This window comes from Paroedura picta, chromosome 2, assembly GCF_049243985.1.
Source record: "Paroedura picta isolate Pp20150507F chromosome 2, Ppicta_v3.0, whole genome shotgun sequence".
Lineage (NCBI taxonomy): Eukaryota > Metazoa > Chordata > Lepidosauria > Squamata > Gekkonidae > Paroedura > Paroedura picta.
This window is the reverse complement of record NC_135370.1, coordinates 77,146,365-77,166,242: the sequence shown is the minus strand read 5'-3', so window position 1 is coordinate 77,166,242 and position 19,878 is coordinate 77,146,365. Positions and strand designations below refer to the sequence as shown.

General features: G+C 46.2%; 1 protein-coding gene across 3 annotated transcripts in view; it reads left to right on the top strand.

The window, feature by feature from the left end:
- The first annotated feature begins 1,833 nt into the window (after nt 1–1,833).
- TNKS1BP1 (tankyrase 1 binding protein 1) overlaps nt 1,834–19,878 on the top strand; it is a 31,488-nt gene continuing 13,443 nt past the window's right edge. For 2 of the 3 annotated variants that reach the window (XM_077320949.1, XM_077320947.1), the window contains exons 1-6: nt 1,834–1,987; nt 9,108–9,249; nt 10,364–11,120; nt 12,347–12,419; nt 14,034–15,485; nt 16,711–18,488. In XM_077320949.1, coding sequence (XP_077177064.1) covers nt 9,114–9,249; nt 10,364–11,120; nt 12,347–12,419; nt 14,034–15,485; nt 16,711–18,488 — 4,196 coding nt within the window. In that variant the 5' untranslated portion in view covers nt 1,834–1,987; nt 9,108–9,113. The remainder of the gene's footprint in view (nt 1,988–9,107; nt 9,250–10,363; nt 11,121–12,346; nt 12,420–14,033; nt 15,486–16,710; nt 18,489–19,878) is intronic. The other variant, XM_077320948.1, reaches the window with a different exon arrangement.

Genomic DNA, 19,878 nt, shown 5'->3' with positions numbered 1-19,878 from the left:
CACCAAACCAAACTACTAGTGCCCTACTTTGTCCTGGAACACCTAGCCACAGTGATCCATGCAATGGTCAACTCTGAACTGTACTTCTGCAACTTACTGCACATGGGCACAAAAACTTACCCCTGATCTAGAAACTACAACCGGTCCACAACGCAGCAGCTAGGGTTCTCATGCGAACACCTTGGAGGGCCCACATCTTGCACATATTCCAGCTGCTGCAATGATTACCAGTTGAATACTGAATCAAATGTAAGGTCCTGGTGATCACCCTTAAGGTCATATATAATCCTTGTGCAGTATATTATATAATGAGGTCCTGCCCCCATCCCGACAACCCAAGTATTTTCCAATTAGGCTGGATTGGAAATGAGCTAGCTATTTATTTACTTGCATACTTATTTATACTGCCTCCTTTGCGGTTTTACGAAGAACACAAATTGCGTGATACAATGCATCATAGCACAATAACAGTATCATTAATGCGGTATTGTCAACATAGCCATAACATAGGTCATGTTTATTCACAACACATGTAATCACTCTAATGACATGGTTGCACCCCTGTAAATCGAGTGTATCTGGATGGGTGGGGGTTCTGGGAGACCAACAGATATCACTGACCTTGACCAAATGCCTAGCAGAAGAACTGCATTTTGCAGGCCTTGCAGAAGAGTGGAAGTTCCAACAGCCCCGGTATCTTCTAGGAGATCATTCCACCAGGTGGGGGTCAGGACAGAAAACGACCTGGCCCTGGTTGAGGCAAAACATGTTTCTTTGGGGCCAGGGATCATGAGCTCATTAGTGTTGAGTATAGTGCTCTTTAGGGGGCATAATACTATTGACTCCCCCCCCTCCAAAGCAGCCATTTTCTTCAGGGGAACTAATCTTTTAAATCTGGAGATGAACTATAATCTCAGGGGATCCCCAGGTCCCACCTGGGGAATGGAATCCCTAGGGCCAACACATATTCACTTTAGAAATAAAATCAGGGACTAATACATGTGAGAGTTCAATCACTTGCTAAACTGTACATGTCTTGAATTTACGATGAGAATTACTCAACACACTTAAACTAGTCAAGTGTATACTGCACATGGATTATATATGTGTTAACTGTTAACTCATAAACATTGCTAAAAAGTGTTACTAGTAAAATGGAAAGAGCTCCAGCCACGCTTTCCATAGTTTTTGTGCGTTTTTAAATTCCTACCAAGGCTAAACTGTCGCTGCCCCCCACCTTCGTCCTCCCCTTTATCATTTGAGGCGTCACTTTCACTTTACCCAGATCTGTGATACCTTTTGAGGCAGGGCGATAACTACAAACGGCCTTCCTAATTGGGGAGGTACTATTGGTTGATATTGCAGGTGTTTTAAGGGGAAGCTGCTGCCCGGCCGTTGTACTGTCCTTATAACTAACAAATCCTAATAAAAACAAGTACTTTGCAGAGGTCCCGCCCTTGATCTCTTGTTTCAGAGGAGGACTTCCAGGTCAGAGGACGTGGCCTTCAACTCGTTTTGCCTCCAAAGAGCGAATGGAGGAATCACGCTGGAATTAACTACTACCAATTTGCAACGCTGCTGGTGGACGCGTGCGGCTTTCTGACCGCTTCGAACTCCTCCTTAGCAGTCGGAACTAACAGCGACGATAACAAAGCATTGCGTCTCCTTTTTTAAAAAAAACACACATCCTTTCAAGCCACTTGCTATTTTAAGGTGGCAGAACAAACAAGGCGGACCCCCCCTCCCCCGTACTTGGGGGAAGGCGGGCTTTCCCCCTACAAGTTCAGCTTGTAGGAGGAGCACCATTCGACGCCTCTTCGATAGCAGCGGCGGCCCTCGTGAATGTGACACGTGGGGTTGGGCGGCTTCATATTTGCATGGTTAATGAATATGCATTGAGATGGGCGGGGCCAGCTGGACCTCGATTTGAATATGCACAGAGTGAGGCTCGGCCGCGCCTCGATCGGGCCGCGGATCGCTAAATCGGGTAAGGCGCCTTCGTGGTGGGCCGGAGACCCTGGGTAGTCGTGCACCGTCGCTCACCCCCCTTTGCCCGAAAGAAACGGGGCTTAGATCGCAGCTGGAAATCCTGGCGCTGCCCGCGGGATTTTGTGGGGCTTTAGGGGAGGGGGAGTTGTGCGGTGCTGGGAAGTGGCTGCTCAAGGGGGAGGGACTACGAGGGGACCGAGGGGGCATTTTAGGTGCCCTGGGAAAGGAGCTCGGCGTGTGAGCGAGTCTGAGTACCCTCCCCCACCCAATAATTAGACTGTGGAGTTTTGGAAAGATCGGGCAATATGAGGAGAGGCATTTACACAGAACGGAATGGGGGTTGGTGGGTGCGTGGGGCTTTGTGGTTTTGTAACCTGAAATGGCTCCAGAATTCCCCTAGCCTAGGGATTCGTCTCTGGAGGGTAGGGGTGGGGGAGGCCCCAGTGGAAGGTCAGTAGCAAGCATATGGGACACGCGTAAATCAATAGAAATAGAGAGTGAGTGGCCATGTTTTGTGGTGCTGTCACTTGGTCTGATAGTTTGCTGGAATTCTGGCCCTGCTCGTCCTGCCTTGTTTCTATCGACTAGCAGCCTTGGCCCCTTCATTGTAAGCTAGCACTTATGGATCTGATCCCCACCCCTTTCTGGCTGGAGTTCCCCCTGCATTACTGCCTCCTACCACTCCCTTTCTTTCTTGGCTGGGATTCCATCTACACCCAACCTGGAAATACTTATCTCCCTTTATCTTGCTAAATAGGCTGTGACCCTGAAATTCTGTCCCTGACCTACCCTTGTAAGTACGCTTCTCTTCCAACATAAAACATATTTTCCCCCCTTTTCCTTTAAAATCTTTCTTTCTTGCTTCTGGAGACTATAGTCTGTGTCAAAAATTCTGTACATGGCTTCATTCTACAGTGCTTCTTCCTTTGATGAAGGACTGGTGGATTGTGGATATTCCTTCCATACAATGTAGTTCCTTTTTTTGATAGGAAGAATACAGTACTCATTATGTTCTTTAGTCATATGCCAACATTTTCCCACACACTTTCCCAACTCTGTTCGTAATATTCCTACATCATTCATCACTAAACAGAAGAATTACATTTTTACTACAATTAATCTACCTCTGACTTATCCATAAAATACTCTTTCCTGTTTCTCCTCAGTTGTGTGTGCATGATATTTGATCCTGTGTAGCCTTTCTGCTTGGATAATTGAAAGAAGGATCAAGAATTGATAAATCTGTTCTTCTTGGTTTGTAACAAGCCATTGTCCTTTCACGGGAGATGTGGTGTTCTTGTGTGCTTATTTAAGCCCAGCAGTCCTTAGGTAACTCTTTTCTCTCAGCATTTTTTTTAAGGAAGCCCCTAATTTCAAATAATTGGGGGAGGTTTCTTGATTTGTTTCCTTCTTTTTGTTATAACATTTACATGTGCACTGTAGGCAAGTTGAAATAAAGATTCCTTTAGTATGCATGTACAGGAGAATAACTTACAAGGAAAAGGCTTTAGTATGTAAAGGACTGCTTGCATGTGGGTAGTCACTCAGTATCACAGCTGGTGATACCTTATCTGCTCTAGGTTATATGTCTGCTACCATCTGACATGAGCACATCAAAGTGCCTTATATTAAATCAGATCCTTGGTCCATCAAAGTCAGTATTGTCTACCCAGACTGGCAGTGGCCCTCAAGGGTTTCAGGCTTTAACTGGAGATGCCAGAGATTGGACCTGGGACCTTCTGAATGCCAAGCAGAAGTTCTTCCACTGACCCCTCCCTCTCAGATTCTTTAGTTTTGCCCTCATACTCAGTTGAATCCCAGTTCTCCCTCCACTCCTCTATGGCCTTGTTGATATGTCCCTTTAGCGGTGAGACAAATATCAGGGACAGGAATAATTTATAACATTAAAAAAAGTTTTTAACTATATGAGTACTGATTCAGTGCTAATTGTGCAGCACATCCTCATACAATGAATCAACTTCTTCCGAAAGAATGACACCACTTCCCTGTTATCCCTCAGCTACTGCTGAGGGAATTTCATGTGCCCAACCTTTTCCACATAAGATCCCCAATGTGGTCATCCTTGCTAATGTTTTCTTAAGGGAGAAGGCACAATTGAGATGCAGTAGACAAGGCTTTCCTCCCTTTACTGCTGCATGGGCCCTCACTCCACTTTAAAAGCAAATACTGAGGGGAAATTGCCATCTGAAGGACCACCTCCCAGTGTGTCCCCTGGACGGCTGTACGCTCTGCAAACACCAATCTGCAGGTGATCCCTAGTCCCAAGCACATACACCTGGTTTCAACCAGAATCAGGGCCTTTTCAGTCCTGACAGCTGTCAGATTTCTGCAGGGCCTGCAAAATGGTACTCTTCCACCAGGCCTGTGGTTGAGACCAGGGCCATCTGATGTTCCATGGGCCTCCCTCCATCTCTTCCTCCTTGGCTCCCTATTGGTGTCATCTCGTTTGGGGTAGCTCTTAAGGGGGATGGAGTTTTCAAATTGTATTTTATTGCAATTTTATTATTGTAGCTGTTTTTACTAAATGTGTTTTATTGTGTAAACCACCCTGAGCCCATATGGGGAGGGGCAGTATAGAAATTAAATATTCTAATTTTTTGCTTTTATATGGGAAGACGGGCTGCAGGGATGAAAACACTAAAAACTCATTAATTTATTGGTTTTTATTGCAAGGCGTTTGTAGTACTGGGAGGATATGAATTCTTTTGGGATATTTTTTCCCCTTTACCCAAAGGTAAAATAGAAATAAGTTACCTTTGCGGTTCCCTACAATTTCAAGGCAAATATGAATTGAAAATGACAATATAGTCACCTCCCCCCTCCTTTTTTGTTGTTGCTTATTTCTGCCATATACTGGCAGTAGTTTCTACTCCAGGAATTATAACAGAGAAATGGCGTTTTAGAATGGGTATCATGGCAGGATAGCCAGGTAATGATGAGATGTAGATATTCCATCCAGATGCGGCAATAGTCTGTGTCCATTTATACCTGGAGGAATTGTTTTACAGTTTTTATAGAAAATCTGAAAATGGTTACAAACTGGCATGGTAAAAAAAACAAATGACACAATACCTGGTAACAATGTGTGTCAGGTCATGTGCTGAACCGGGGGCGGGGGCGGGGGCGGGGGGGGGAGGGAGGGAGATTTTGGGAATTCCTATTGACTGCATCTTGTTAATTGTTAATTGTATTAAAAGGGGTGCTTCTATAGGTTTAACTGTGTTTATCATTTTATTGTAAAACGCTGCTGGTCAACTGAGGGCAGCGGTATAGAAATAAAATAAATAAATAAGAATGTTTTGGTTTGGGAAAAATGAGGTTTGCAATCTCAGGAATAAATGTGAGTGATACAAGTGAAAATACTAGTGTGTTATTTGTGGGCATATTTTACTTCCTAGAAGAATCAAATGCAGTTAATACCTACCTCACTTGTGTATTTGTAGACAGCACATTGTGTGTACTACATGTTGAGAAGCTGATAGCTTACGTTTAACAATGGTATCAGCAAGGTCTGAATGATATGTATAGCTGTTTCTTCTCCAGTTGCACAAGAAGCATTACTGAATGTCTGGGAGAAGATACAGCTACTTTGCAAGAGGAGTCCCTGCAAATTATCTAGGTATGCCCCTTTGGGCATTCTGTCATCTCACAGGTTTCTTGGCTCAGCCTTTACCTATGCAGCCTTTCTACATGCACCTTCTGGCATCTTTGAGTCTGAAGTTTCTTCCTCCCACTTCTTTTCTTTCCATCTGCTCATCCCTTGATCTTTCCTCAGCAGATCCCTATTATAGTTTCTTTTAGCGGTTTCTTTCCTGAGGTTTACCAACAGATAACTCTCCAGATCTCAGTAATGTCAGACGTTAAAATGTATCTTTTCTCATGTATCAAAAAGTCCTTTCTGCACAGCTTCTTCTATGAGTGTCACTGGGGAAAGTGGTGGATTTAGCTCTACTGAATTTTATTTATTTATTTTTTAATTTATTACCTACCACTCCCAGTTACACACTGGCTCATGGCAGGTTACAATATTAACCCCTCCCCCACAATAAAATCCATACAAAATCTCTTTAAAATCCCAGTGGCATTCAATCCAAGCCCACCCCTACTTGCTTCTCATTGCTCAAGCACCCCTTCTATCCATTCTGTGCCTCAGGGGAAGGACATATATATGGAGATCAACATGATGTCTCTGCTTAGGCAAGGAGGGGCCATAGATCTTAATCAGCCCAGCCTCCACCTAATACCTGGCAGAAGAGGGTTTTACAGGGTCATTTCAAATATTGGCTCAGTTATGAACTCTATAGGTAGTCTTGGTGGTCATTAGTGCTCAGCCTCAGTTCCCGATCTGTATTATGGAAATAATACTGTGTTGCTTTTACCTCACAAGCTGGAAGTTGAAATATGGCCATTGCTATAGAAATGACAAATGATAACTTCTTCTCTACTTTACATATTTGTTTGTTCTTTACTCTCTGAACCTGTCTGCCTTCTTCTGTTGCCTCATCATCTTTTAGAACTCCTTTTTGGCATATCTCTGTTTCATCATTGTAGCCTGAGGGTCATTTTTTAAAAGTGCTTATTTTTGCCTAACAATTTCTAATTCTGCCCGCTCCTCACCATATGTAAGGGGTATCATTACTAAACATCAGGTCCCACCTTTCTGTTAGGAGCAATAGGATTTAGGGGGGGAAATGAACTTTGTAACAGTGAATCAACTAGAGTTTGTATCTGAGAGAGTTCAGATCATTAAGAGAATGTAAACTTGATACTTTATGGGTTTTGCAAACTAAAGTTTTGATTGTATGTAAAGAATGTCCCCCTTAGGGGCCTCTCACAAAACTAAGTATGGTTTTCCCAAAATAAAATTCTATTGCAATGAGTATGCAAAAATTCAATGCATTTCAAGCTACATTTTTTTTGTCATAACCATTTCGTTGTACTGATACCACTTCAGTGCAGGTAAGGTATTCATTATATTTGTCTCTTTCACTATGTGTGTGCACAGTTAAACCAACAGGTATGCATTTCATGGAGCATGGTATATGTACATGCTTTCTCATTTGGAAGTGATATATATAAAGGATAAGTATGAAAGATCTTTGGGTGCTTCTGACTGAAATATGCTTTGTGTGCTGGTATTGAGACTCTTGAGTTGAAAGGATCAGTTCTGTCCTACAGGTTGCATCACTAATCTGTTGTCAGTGATTCTCACTTTGGAGAGGTTATTCTTTGGTATTGTGTATTTGGCTTCTGATATAGATTTCAGTTGGGTTCCAGTGGTCTAACACAAGGGTAGTCAAACTGCGGCCCTATAGATGTCCATGGGAATTGTAGTCCATGGACCTCTGGAGGGATACAGTTGAACTACCCCTGCTGTAGGGTTTTCAAGACAAGATGTTCAGAAGTAGTTTGCTATTGCCTACCTCTACATCATGACCTTGATATACGCTGGAGATCTCCCTTCCAAATACTAGCTAGACCAACCCTGCTTAGCTTCCAAAATCTGAGGAAACTGGACTAGCCTGAGCTCTCCAGGTCAGAACTACTGCTCTAGAATTCAGAGAAACACACCACAAATTTCTTGATGAAAGGAAAAGGAGAGCTGAATAAGCCAAAATTATTGGACACCTGAAAGCATCATGTTAGACCAGGGGTAGTCAAACTGCATTCGCTGGCAGGAATCATGGTAATTGTAGTCCATGGACATCTGGAGGGATGTAGTTTGACTACCCCTGCCCTACAGGGTCAGGGTCAGCATAAGTCAGCTGTGACTGGATGGTACTTTTCATCACCAGTTCTCTCACGAGATTTTGGGTAGGGAATGTATGGTACAAAAAGTGTTGAATCACTGGGTATATGCCTGTGGAATTCTTCCTAGGCTGAGCATGTAGGTAAGGCCCAAATCAGGTCTGAAGTACTGTACAAGCAGCAGAAGCTGGGCTTGGCATTAGTGAACTAGAAGTTGGGGACGGACCTATGTGACTTATAGAAATAAAGCTAATATATTTGAGGGGCCTAACTTACAGAATCAGAGGGCCTGTTTGACCTCAGAGACTGTTTGCCTGAATTTGAATCAGCCGGGGTCTGGAGGGAGAGGATTGTAAGTTCAGCTGACTGTTTAAGGGACAATAAAAATTGGGTCTGTTTATAACCTTAATCTAAGCCCTTTGTTTGTGTCAGTGCCTTGTGTCCTAGAGAGAGAGAGGATTGTTGCTGAGCTCTCCGATCTCGTCTTAGGGTTCTTTTCTGTTCCTGAATGCTAGCAGCCAGTTGGAACAATCTCTGGGACATGCACTCTTTGTAACCAAGCTCCCGGCTGTTTCTCTTTTTAGCCAGGGTTTGGCCCTCTCTTGAAATCTAGTGGGAGGCCGTTGCCGTAGTGACGAGAGCAGGCCCCAGCTTTACCTCATTGAATTCCAGCGGCTGTGCCAAGCGATTGAGAAATGGGGGGGGGGGAGTTAGTCCAGATGTTTACTCCCAGTATTTCTCAGTGGGAAGCTACACAGCTGGGACTGGGCAGAGCAGAAACTCTTCTTGCGCTGCAGCGGGTGGGGAAGAAGAGAGGGAGGAACTTGGGAAGGAAGGAGAGATTCTGCCTGAAAAAGGCAAAATGGGAGTGTTGTGGCAAAGTGACAGAAGCTGACAAAAGAAATAAGGCAGCATAAGAGGCAGATCTGTTATGAGAAGAAAGGACAGCATATTGACAGGGAAGGACGGTATTTTTGGAGAGAGGTGGAACCAGAGTCAGCATGGTGCGGCATAGGACAGCAGCATAGTCTAAAAAATTCCAAGTTTTATAGGTTTGTTCTGATCCTGCAGTGTGAGTCATGGCCTGGATGCTCATGTGAGACCCGCTCCCTTCATTCTTGTCCCAGCCTGCCTTGGGAGTGGCTTAACATGAAACTTTGTGTGTGTGTGTGAGAGAGAGAGATGGCTTTCTGACTTCAGGCTGTTTCCTGGTAAGGATTCAGCTGTGGAAAGCAAGATAAGATAATGGAGGAAAATTGTGTTCTGTGAGGTGAGCAGGGTGATCGTTTGATATTTTTTCATTGCTATCTGCAAACTGTCTAAATTCTCCCTTCTTCCCAATGTCCTAGGGATCGATGTATACACTGCATTCAGAGTCCCAGCCTGGTGATGTGATGGACTCCAAGCCCCAGTCGCTGTGCTCCCCATTCCCTTGTACAGCGGCTAATGGTCGTAGGGGGCCCAAACAACTATCAAGCAGCCCTGAGACAGGTACAACTTCAGATGTCTGCTTTTAACTGGCATGAAGCTAAGAGCTGCAAAGTGATGTATAGATTGCCGTGATATGCCAAGTTTCTAGAGGTCCTCATCTTTCTGCCAATGCTAAGAGGTATTGTCCATTAGAGCAGTGTTCTCCAACCTTTTTTGGGCTGGAGACTGGGGGGGGGGGAGAGGGGGGCGCAGGCACCCGCAAACCAGCAGGTGCGCCTCCCCCCGCAGCTCAGCACTCGCTGTGCTGGGAGTGATCGGCCGCCTCCTGGTGCAGTGAGTACCACACTGCGAGGAGGGGGAGGTGCAGGTGCCGGGGGCGCGGGTGCTGGGGGGCGCAGATGCGTCAGGTCCATGCCTGTGTGTTTGCGCCAGCGCCCACAAATGCCCACCAGTGCCTGTGCCTCCCCTCCCCCCGCAGTGGGGGAGGGTGGTGCGCCTGCTGGCTCTCCGGTGCCTCCCTCCCCTCCGCCGCGGCCCAGTATCAAGGCCTCCATGGCTTGGTACTGGGCTGTGGCCCGGTGGTTGGGGAACACCGCACTAGAGAACAAAAGTCAAACTTTGTTTAACAAAATCACATGAGGCAGGGGAAATTGGCTTTCTACAACCAAAATCAATACGATTTAATGGTTAGAGTAGGATTCTAATGAATCTAGTTCAAATAATTAGTCAGCCATGAACTTTACTGAATGATGTTGAATCAGGCACATATTCTTAGTCTATCCTACCTCACATAGTTGATGTGAGGGCAAAATAGGTAAGAACTATTATGCTCCCCTACACTTTGTAGAGGAAGGGTGAGATCAAAATACAACAGATAGACAGAGAGGTAGACTCCAGGGAAAGTATGTTTGTAAGACATTAGAGAGGTAACTCTGTGTAAGACATCAATTACCATCTATTCCGGCAAAAGAGGTTTTGGGGGGTGGAGAGCATGGGGTATGTCTGTAACAAAGTGTATAGTGAATACATAGTGGATTATCATTTTGGATCTTCTTCTTCTTCTACTACTACTACTACAACTGCTACTACTACTACTACTACTACTACTACTACTACTACTACTACTACTACTACTACTACTACTACTACTACTACTATTATCTCTTTTCCTCAGGGGATGCCCGTCCAAAACCCCCAGTGAAACCCAAGCCATGTGTGCTGCCAAAGCCAGCCCTTCTAGCAAAACCCACCCCTGTTCTGCGTCAACACCTTTCTGAAGTGCCATCTGCAGAAAAGATAAATTTGCTGGCTGGACCCAAGCCATATAGCAGTGGGGCTGGTAATTCTGTTAAGCGTCTGTCTTTTAGCTTCAAGGGTCCTCCAAAGGAAGCTACAAATGGGAAAGAGGTTTCACCTCCATTCTCTTCTGCAACCAAACCATCTGCAGATGGAGAAGAACCTGGGTCTGCGAAGCAACCTAATATTGCAGAAGGGGCTTCTGTGGATGAGTATGGGGAATTGTCCAGCATCCGCAAGTGTGCTGTTCCGTTCAAAGTGAAGCCAGTACCAGTAGCAGCCAAGCCAGAACGTTTTCCTGGGACCACAGTGGAGGAGATCTTGGCCAAGATTGAGAAGCCCAGCAAGGAAGGGCTGGAGAGCCCTGACAAGCCTCGGCTGGTACGCTCCTTCTTCAGCCAGGAGGGTGGCACAGCTGTTCACTTGGGGCCCAAGGGTTATGCTGCCTTTCGGAGATGTTCTAGTGGAGGGGAAGGGAAAGAAATGGAATTCAAGGGTCCTGTGTACAGGGCTTCTCATGAAGAGATCAGATTGTCAAGGAACAAGGAGGATCCCACAAGTTCAAATGGTCAGCATGCGGCTGAATCTGAGCAGCAAGCAACAGAGACAGATTTATGTTTCCAATCTAGAGACAGGTAAGACTGAGATTTTCACAGTAGGACATTCTAAATAATTGTGGAAGATTGCATTGACTGATACATTGTAAAGTCATTCTAATGTCAGTTACTGAAATGAGATGCAAAACAACAAATCTTTTAGCCCTTGACTACCATGGAAAATGATACGAGCCTCTTGTGGCGCAGAGTGGTAAGGCAGCCATCTGAAAGCTTTGCCCATGAGGCTGGGAGTTCAATCCCAGCAGCCGGCTCAAGGTTGACTCAGCCTTCCATCCTTCTGAGGTCGGTAAAATGAGTACCCAGCTTGCTGGGGGGTAAACGGTAATGACTGGGGAAGGCACTGGCAAACCACCCCGTATTGAGTCTGCCATGAAAATGCTAGAGAGCGTCACCCCAAGGGTCAGACATGACTTGGTGCTTGCACAGCGGACACCTTTACCTTTACCTTTTACCATGGGAAATAAAGGCAATTAATTTAATATTTCTTTAGGGTGGCCTGCCAGCAAGTCTTTCTTGGTTCTTTTTATTCATTCAGCGCTTTTGGAGCTAAAATTACCTCTGTGGTTAAGACAGGATGATAGCCACAACAGGTTAAGTCTACAAGCCTATAGCTTCTGAGAAATAAGTTCCATTCTGCTTAGTGGGACTTGCTTTTTACTTAAACATGCTGAGGTTTGATCTGGCAATTGTAAGAATGCAGAAACTCCAGTAGTCTTAAATTCTAGAATATCATGAGTTCTAGCCATCCTCAATTCTTCACTGCAAGAAAGTGGTTTGCTTAGCCACCTGACAGAAATGCTGATTCTGTGAACTTAGGCGGATTGTGAATGGGTGGGCAGAAGGGATTGTGTCTGAACTTGGCTCTTGTGGCCCTTTCTTGCATGCCCAGGGAAATGCTAATCAGCAGGGCGAAGAAGGCGAATTTCCTCCAGACCAGACTAACCAGGAATTCTGGGTTTTTTTTGGGAGGTGGGCATCATCTGGACATGGAATTGAGGTAACTATGGGTGGTCAGGTAGTTGTGAATCTCCTGCATACTGCAGGGGGTTGGACTAGATGAGCCTGGAGATCCCTTCCAACTCTATGATTCTATGAATCTTGGCAAGGGAAATTACCTTAGATGGGATTGCAGTGATGTCTGGAGCCTTCTGGACAGCATTAAAATGAAACCTCCATGACATTCCTTTTGGTTCTGTAGTTGCCAATTCTGTCTCTTGATAGTGGTGCCTCTTCCTTTCTCTCAGCAGCTCCAGCCCACCTAGTATGAGCTGTGATGGAGGCCAGCCTGGACTTCGCAGTCCACCATCTCCTCCTGGCGTGAGTTATCTGCAGCACGGCAATTCCTCCGCTGGGCTCTCTCCTTCCTGGCTTTCCTCTGTCTCAGGGGTAGCTGCCACCTCTCTCCTTCCGGGCTCCCTTTCTGTAGGGTGCGTGTCTCTTTTTCTTTCCCAGCTAATGCTTCTCCTCAAGAGGTGGTAATCAAAACAATTAATGAACTATTGTGCACAATACTTGGGTATCTCAGGTCAAGTTTGTTGCCTTTTTTCTGGCACAAGTTATTGTAAAAAGGATAGGTGCTGGCTTACGTAGGTGCCTGGATGCTGGTCCTTGGGAGTTAGAAATATTTAGGCCTGTGTGGAAGCCTCTGAATTTAGATGGTGGCTCTTAGGGAGTTAACATTTTTCCATTTCTACATGATACATTAAAAAAAAAAGATTTACTGCTTGCTAGTTGGCCATGGATATTGAGTGTTTGCTTACATGATTGGTGAACCAGAAGCATTTTTCTTCATTGTGGCTCAAAAATATTGGGAAGTTTATTTACTTAGGGAGAGGTGGTGTCCAAGCCTGGTGACTTGGTTACCACCAATGAGAGACAGCTTTGAAGTACAGGATGGGGTTTGGCTGCAGTGTGTGAAAACAAGCATACATCAAGAGAAATGCTAGAGTAGCACATAACCTTTGGTTTCCTGTTTGATATGGGAAATCTATCAATCTCTGTGTACTTAGTAGGGCCTATGTTGCAACAAGGAATTATAATGAAAAGTTGACCTGTTATAGTGGACTGTGCGAGACATGGTTATTGGTGTATACTGCAAACTTTACAGTGCAAGGGCATTGCAATGCACCATTGATACTATGCTTATGTGCTTGGCATACCTGATATGATGATCCTGGTATTGTCTTGCCTTTGGGAGTTAGAAAAGAACTGTGCAATGCCCAAATCTGCCCCATGCAAACAAGATACTGGGAGTTTACATGAGGCTTGGCAGAGCCTTGGGCCTTTTGCTGGAGAGGAGGGAGCAGCCATGACTCAATATGGTACAGCACAGTGACCTGGCAGGTATGCATGAGGCAGTTCCTAATTGTGCTGGGCTGTTGGCCAAATCCCTTGCCAGCGAAGGCACAGCACTCTCTTCCTTCACAGAGATGAGGGTGGTAATGATTAACTCCCTTTGCCTCTCCCCGAGGAGGAGGGGGTGAGCAGGGCCACTGGCACACTAGGCGTGAACCGCCCATCTTGGCTTTATTTCCAAGCTGGAGAAAGTCAAGGGCTGGGGTGGGGCACAATATCTCACTGTGACTGCGGCATGTGGACTGACTTCTTCAGCTTTTCATTTTCCCTTCCTTTTCCTCTCTTTGCATTTCATTTCCTTCTGGCATATTTGATTTTTGGGTGGGGGATCTACAGTTTGGTGAGAGGTGGTCTATTAAGAGGAGCAGATTCTACCGAAAGAGCTGTCCCAAAAGGGTGGGAAATACACCACAGTAGTTTTGGGAGTAAAGGGATAGGATTAGGGAGACATCTTTAATTTGGGGGGGGGGGATCCTTTGGGGTCAGAGAGGTTGTCCTCCTAGATTTAGCTATAATCCTTGGGAAGGCTGCAGGTAGAAAGAGAACATTTAACCTTTTCTTCCTTTGTTTCTGCAGGTCTCTGTCCCACAGGCCTATCAACCCCATGCCAAGCTCTCTTCTGGAGTCACTCCTGGGTCCCCTGAGGCCCCTGCTGAACCAGCCCAGCCCCCAGGTGCTCCATATCTTCCAGCAGATATTCAAAGCACCCAAACTGAGCTTCCTCCAGGCTCTCCAGATGTTATTAAACCCCTTAAACCTCCCACTGAGATGTTCTGTGGTCTTACCCAGGCTCCAGGTTCCCCTCTGGCCCTTGCTGACCCCTGTCCCCCAGGATCCCCTAGTGTTTCTGTTGAGACTTCCCTGTCTCCATGTCCCCCCAGCCCTTCTGCAGAGGACGTTGAGGGCTTACTTCTCCCTGGACTATCTCTTAGTGTTGCTGTTACTCCACCTGTAGATCACAGCCCAGAAACTCCCAGTTGTCTCTCGGGCATCTCTGAGTCTCCTGGTTCCCCAAACACTCTTTCTGATTACTGTGTTAGTTCTGATCAGCCTCCTGGCTCCCCATCTCGTGCACAGGAGTCCATTTTGCTCTCTAGGAACCAAGATTTCCCCAAGAATCATACACGGGGATTCCCTGCTGAGGACAAGACCCCCCACCTTTCCCAGTTGCCCTTGCGGCGTGCCTCAGAGGGAGTAGTGGAACCCCGAGGCAAAAAAGGCAAGGAGGAGCTGGGGGGATCCTTGGCTACCCTGCCAAGAGGAGGTCCTCCCTTAGAGCAGACAGCAGTGGGAGAGTCCAATTGGAGCTTGTCACAGTCTTTTGAATGGTCATTTCCTAACCGAACTCTTGACTGTGGTGGGAGGCGACTGGGGTCTCCACCCAGGTCTCCCATTGCGGAGGCAGAAGACACAGGCCTTTTGGAGACAGAGTTTGGTGGGGAAATCTCCAGTCCTGAAAGGTCTTATCAGGAAAGAAGTTCAGAGGGACTGAGTGGGAGAGAGGTTGAAGCTGAGGCTAATGGGAGCTCTCTTGGATGCAAGGATCCCTGGAGCCAGGCTGTGGGACAGCCAGAGTCCTCTTCTGTCCTTCTGCAGATGGCTGCACCTGGAGGACCCTCTGGTGGGAGAGAGCCCAGTTGCCATGAGTTAAAGGGTCCTTTGGTGGCAACAGAGTGTGGTTTTCAAGAGGAGGATGAGGCCTTACTGCCATTTGTTCCAACCCATGAGGAGGGGGCTCTGCAGGCAATGGAGCCCTTGCCAAGTGTAGAACAGTCTGCTGCCCCTGTGCAGCCTTGCATCTCATTCTCAGACGATGCCCAGATGCAGACAGCTTTGTCTAGCCGGGAGGATGAGTATACTCTGGATCTGGTTCAGGAGAGCAAGACTGGTGATGCTGACCCCCTGAGGGGGGTTGAACAGGATCCTAGGTCATGCTGGCTGGATGAACTGCTAGCATCACCCCCGCCCAGCGCAGATGACACTAAGAGGAGAAGCACACCCAAGTTGGATGACCCCACAGGACCAGAGGTAAAAGATCTCTGCTTACTGAGGATATAGAAAATGGACTGAGACCAGCAAAATGAGATGCAGGTAGAAGATGTCACTGGGCTTTTCATTCTGTGACTTTTAGAGCTGGTATGGAAATGGTTAAATGGATACAAAGGTGGCTAGGTGAGGGTGCATTCTTGGCTTGTTGGGTAACAGACTGGGCTTGTCTTCGTGAGGGGCAGGTCTCAATTTTAAGTGAGCCGCAAAGTGGTTAAACAGGTTGGATGGCTGTGGAGCGTGGAAGAGACGAGCCTGAGCCAAAAGGTGCTACTATATGGAATAACCCTCCTACTCCTCCTAGGTCAACTGCTTCTCACCTCAAATCTCACCTTCTTGTCTACATCAAAGATTGTTCTGCCTGTTCTGTTGGATCTCTTGACAAGTGAGAAGTTGCAGCTTAATTTCCAGCCCATGTTGCTAAAAAGGAATGGTGGGATCTTTGGTTTGCTGGACATGTTGCAGTAACTTTTGTACATATCAAGAGAAACTTGATTGAAACAACCACTATCAGTTTATTAATTATTATATGGCCATGTTACTGAAGGTTAAGAGACCTGATGGAACCAATAGGGTTTGTAGAACTTAAGTTCTGTGTTCCGCTAACCATCCGTTGACTTTCCTCCTTTATACAGCCATGTTTTATTTACTTGGTTTTCATCTTTTTGCTAACATGTTCCTATCAACATTTTAAGGTTATTTCTCACACCTGATTGCTTAGGATTCCTTTTGATGCTGTGGTTTTATTATTACACTGAAAAGTAAGTGCCATAAGCTTGTAGAGAATTGGCTCTGTCCCACAAGGCATATAACTTTCTGCATCTACACATGTTTTCCAGTTTCATTACATTTGTGCTGGATAATTGCACGTGATCTGCACATGGGTTGGATGATTTTTTTCATTACAATGTGCTTTCAGTAAAATGTGGCTTTTAGAAGAGGAATGTATTCAGATTTTTCTTTTAGGTATAACTTTAGACGCGGGAATTGGCGAGACCTTGCTGATACCTTAAGTTGCAACTGTCCATTTCTATCTGCTTAATATCTTACCCATATTGCGATAAATGGGTTGAAGGAAGGCATTTATTTATTTGATTGATTGATTTTTATACTGCTCTCCCATACAGCTCATCTTTATTAAGTTTGCACATACCTCCACCAAATCTTTCCCCCTCCATATGGTATTCTCTTTGTTTTCCTTTTATAGGATCTGCTTGGATGGTCACGGAAAGACCTTTGCAGTGAGTTTGGCATTGGAGAGACTGGTCGATCCATGGCCTTTGGCATGGGGTGGGCCGAAGAGGCTGTCGGCAACAAGTCAGAATGGCCTGATGAAACTGAACAAGATCGTGAATTTGGCACTGGCAAACGGGATTGGCTGAGCTCATACAGTGTTGGTGAAGCTGACAGGCAGGATATGAAATTTGCTACCAGCCCACAAGCCTGGGCCAGGGGGACTCCATTACTGAGTAATTCCAGTCAAGGCCAAGAAGATTGGCTCACTGCCTATGGCAGCAGCTGTGCTGACCAGCAGATTGGGAAGTCTGATTGGAGCAGCAGGTATGACATTGACTCTGCTAAAGGTCAAAATACAGAGCCTTATGTAAGGAAGCCAGGCTGGCCAAGGCTCTGCACTGATGCTGATCAGGAGAGCGGGGAGTTTGCTGTGGGCAACACAGACTGGGGCAGCCAGTATATTGCAAGTGCTGCTACTGACAGGACTGACTGGTCCAGCAGTGCTGAAAATGCCAGCTGTGTGGCCTCAGAGATGAACACTAAGTCGTCAGATGTGTCTAACACATGCATTCCTGCCCACCCCCAGGATGCACAGCTCAGTCTCAGGCAATCCATGGGGTCTGATGATGACCGTGGGCCCTATCAAGAGGCTGCATTCAGTGCCTGGCCTAACGAAACCAGTGCTCCTGACACCAGTGCCACTGAACAGCAAATTGGACTCAGTGACCAGCAGTTAGCGCAGCCCAGTAAATGCAGTGCCAGCCATTCTGCATCTCAGGTTAATATCCAGCAGCATCCTCGGGCTGATGCATACGGCTTTAGTGATCCCAGTTGTCCAGAATCTGAACTAAGTGCCAAGCAGTCTGAATGGCCCACTAGCTTTGATTTGGGGGTTGCCCGAGGCCAGGACAGTGAATTCAGTGTTGGAAAGCCAGATAGCATTGATGAACACAATGACAGCCAACCAGGCTGGGAAAGACAAGTGGGTGTTGTAAGTGGAGGTAGCACCCCGGGTTTTGGGGCTGGTGATGCAGAGTTCCAAGCCCAGAAGAAAGTCTGGACTGATGCCTATGTCCTTGGTGGAACTGATCCACAAGGTAGTAACTTCTCGGCTGGTGCAAGAGACTGGGTCAAAGATGCTGATGTTTCAGGAACTGAACAAGAAATAAGTTGCAGTGCTGCAAGGAAGAACCAAGGAGGAAGCATGGACCCACTGGATATGTCCCGTCTAAGAATGACAATAGATTTGGTGGAGTCATCTGACAGCTCCATAGACCAGACTCAAGATTTAAGAACTGTGGCCATGGATGAGCCCAGAGGAGTTGGAGAGGGGCAATCTGATTGGACTCAAGATCTCAGCCTCCGAGGCATAAGCCTCTCTAGCCTCTCCAAGGCTGACAGCCTGGATGAATCTAGAAAATCTACTGAGAAGCAGCCTAATTGGTCCTCTGCCCTGGGCTTGGCAAGGTTGTCTTCTCCCTCAGATGCAGAGTTTCTGAATCCAGAGTTGCCAAGAGAACCTGGTGTGGGACAAGCAGATTTTGCTTACAGATTGGGCATTGAAAGCAAGGATGTGTCTGATAAAAGATCCAAAGGTTTGGACGGGGCTGAGGAAGCAGGTCCAGTAGAGATGGACTGGACCAGTGAAAGCCAGAAAGAACATCATGGCCAAAGTTCTTGCTTCGGAGCTCCTTGCTTGGGTAGTGGTGAGAGGCAGCACCCCGGAACAAGTGAAGATCCTGGAGAGAGGTAAGAGCTATAGTGGGCCCTCTGATAAAGGTAGAAAGGGAGCAGAGCAGGGCCCAGTAACCTGACAAAGGAATCAAAGTATATGTTGGTTGTGTTTCCTGTGTAGTCAATCAAGCTTTGTAAATAAATAGTAATTGTGTGTCTGCTCACACCTGAGCTCTCCCAGTTAACTGCAAGTTAACTGTTGCTAGTACTGGAGTTAATGTAATGGTGCTCTGCTGCAATCTGGTGCCACCACAAGCTCTAATTAAATAGAAATTTGGTGGCATTGTGCATGCATCCTCCTCTTGCATGTAGAGCTTGTTCGAACACACCCTAGTTTAATCAAGCTTCTGTTTGCTATGACTTCTGCGTACAGGCACCTTGGCAAACAGGGCTTTGCTTCCCCCCTTACAAGTTGGAATTCTAAATCTTTATTAAATCCCACTTTTGTTTCCTGGCTTGTGGGTGGAGAAGCAAGATCCCATTTGCTGAACTGCGAGCATTTAAATGCCAGAGCAGAGCTTAAGTAAACCAGGAAGTGTTTTGTCAGGCTCTGTGTGCAAGTGGAGACGAGGAGAGTAAGGGGAGCATGTGAGCAGAGCAAACAAGTTGTGTTTGTGCAAGAGGCTGACAGGCCACCATTTAAATTGTTTGCTGTGACACCTGACTGCACCTTCTGTGTGCCTGTGGTACCCAGCTGATGAGGCAGCTCTTGTAGTTCCTCCTTAATGTCCGAAAGCATGGAGGGGCTCAGGATAGGCAGCAGCCACAGTGCTGTTCTGAGGAGACAGCCCAGGTCTACGGCAGCAGCTCTTCTGGCTTTGTCACTAACTTTCGCTCTAAAGCAGAGGAAAGGAAGGTAGCCAGGGTAAATGGGGCTGCTTTCATATATGCTCCTCCTTTCTGCTAGGAGGGACTGAGATCTGATATTCAGCTGTTGTATTCCCTGATTAAAAAAACCTAGTAGTAATCCATGGCTACCCTCCAGTCTGGTTCAGAGAGAATATGCAGACACAGTTATGCACTGTTGTTTTGTCCTGGCTGAAGATACTCAGTGGGACAGTGGCTGATGCAGAACAAGTTTGTAGGCGGCAGCAGCAGTAGCAATGGGACTGCTTCTAGTTCCTGGAAGCTTTTTTCTTTTTATTGGCCTAACCAATCTCAGAGGGTTGTTACGGGTATGAAATGATGATGGATGGGAGGCTTGTGTATGCTACCTTGAAGGAAGTGAAGGATAAACATACAATGTGACCAGGCTAGTGCCTAATGACAAAGCAGTCTTTCATTTTGGCTCTTTCTTTTTTCTAATATGGTGAGTTTCCCATCCATGTCAGTGTTTCGGTTTGGCTACCTGCCACATTCAGTGAGCTGGAGAACAAGGAGCCTGATTTTCTTTTGAATTGCATCC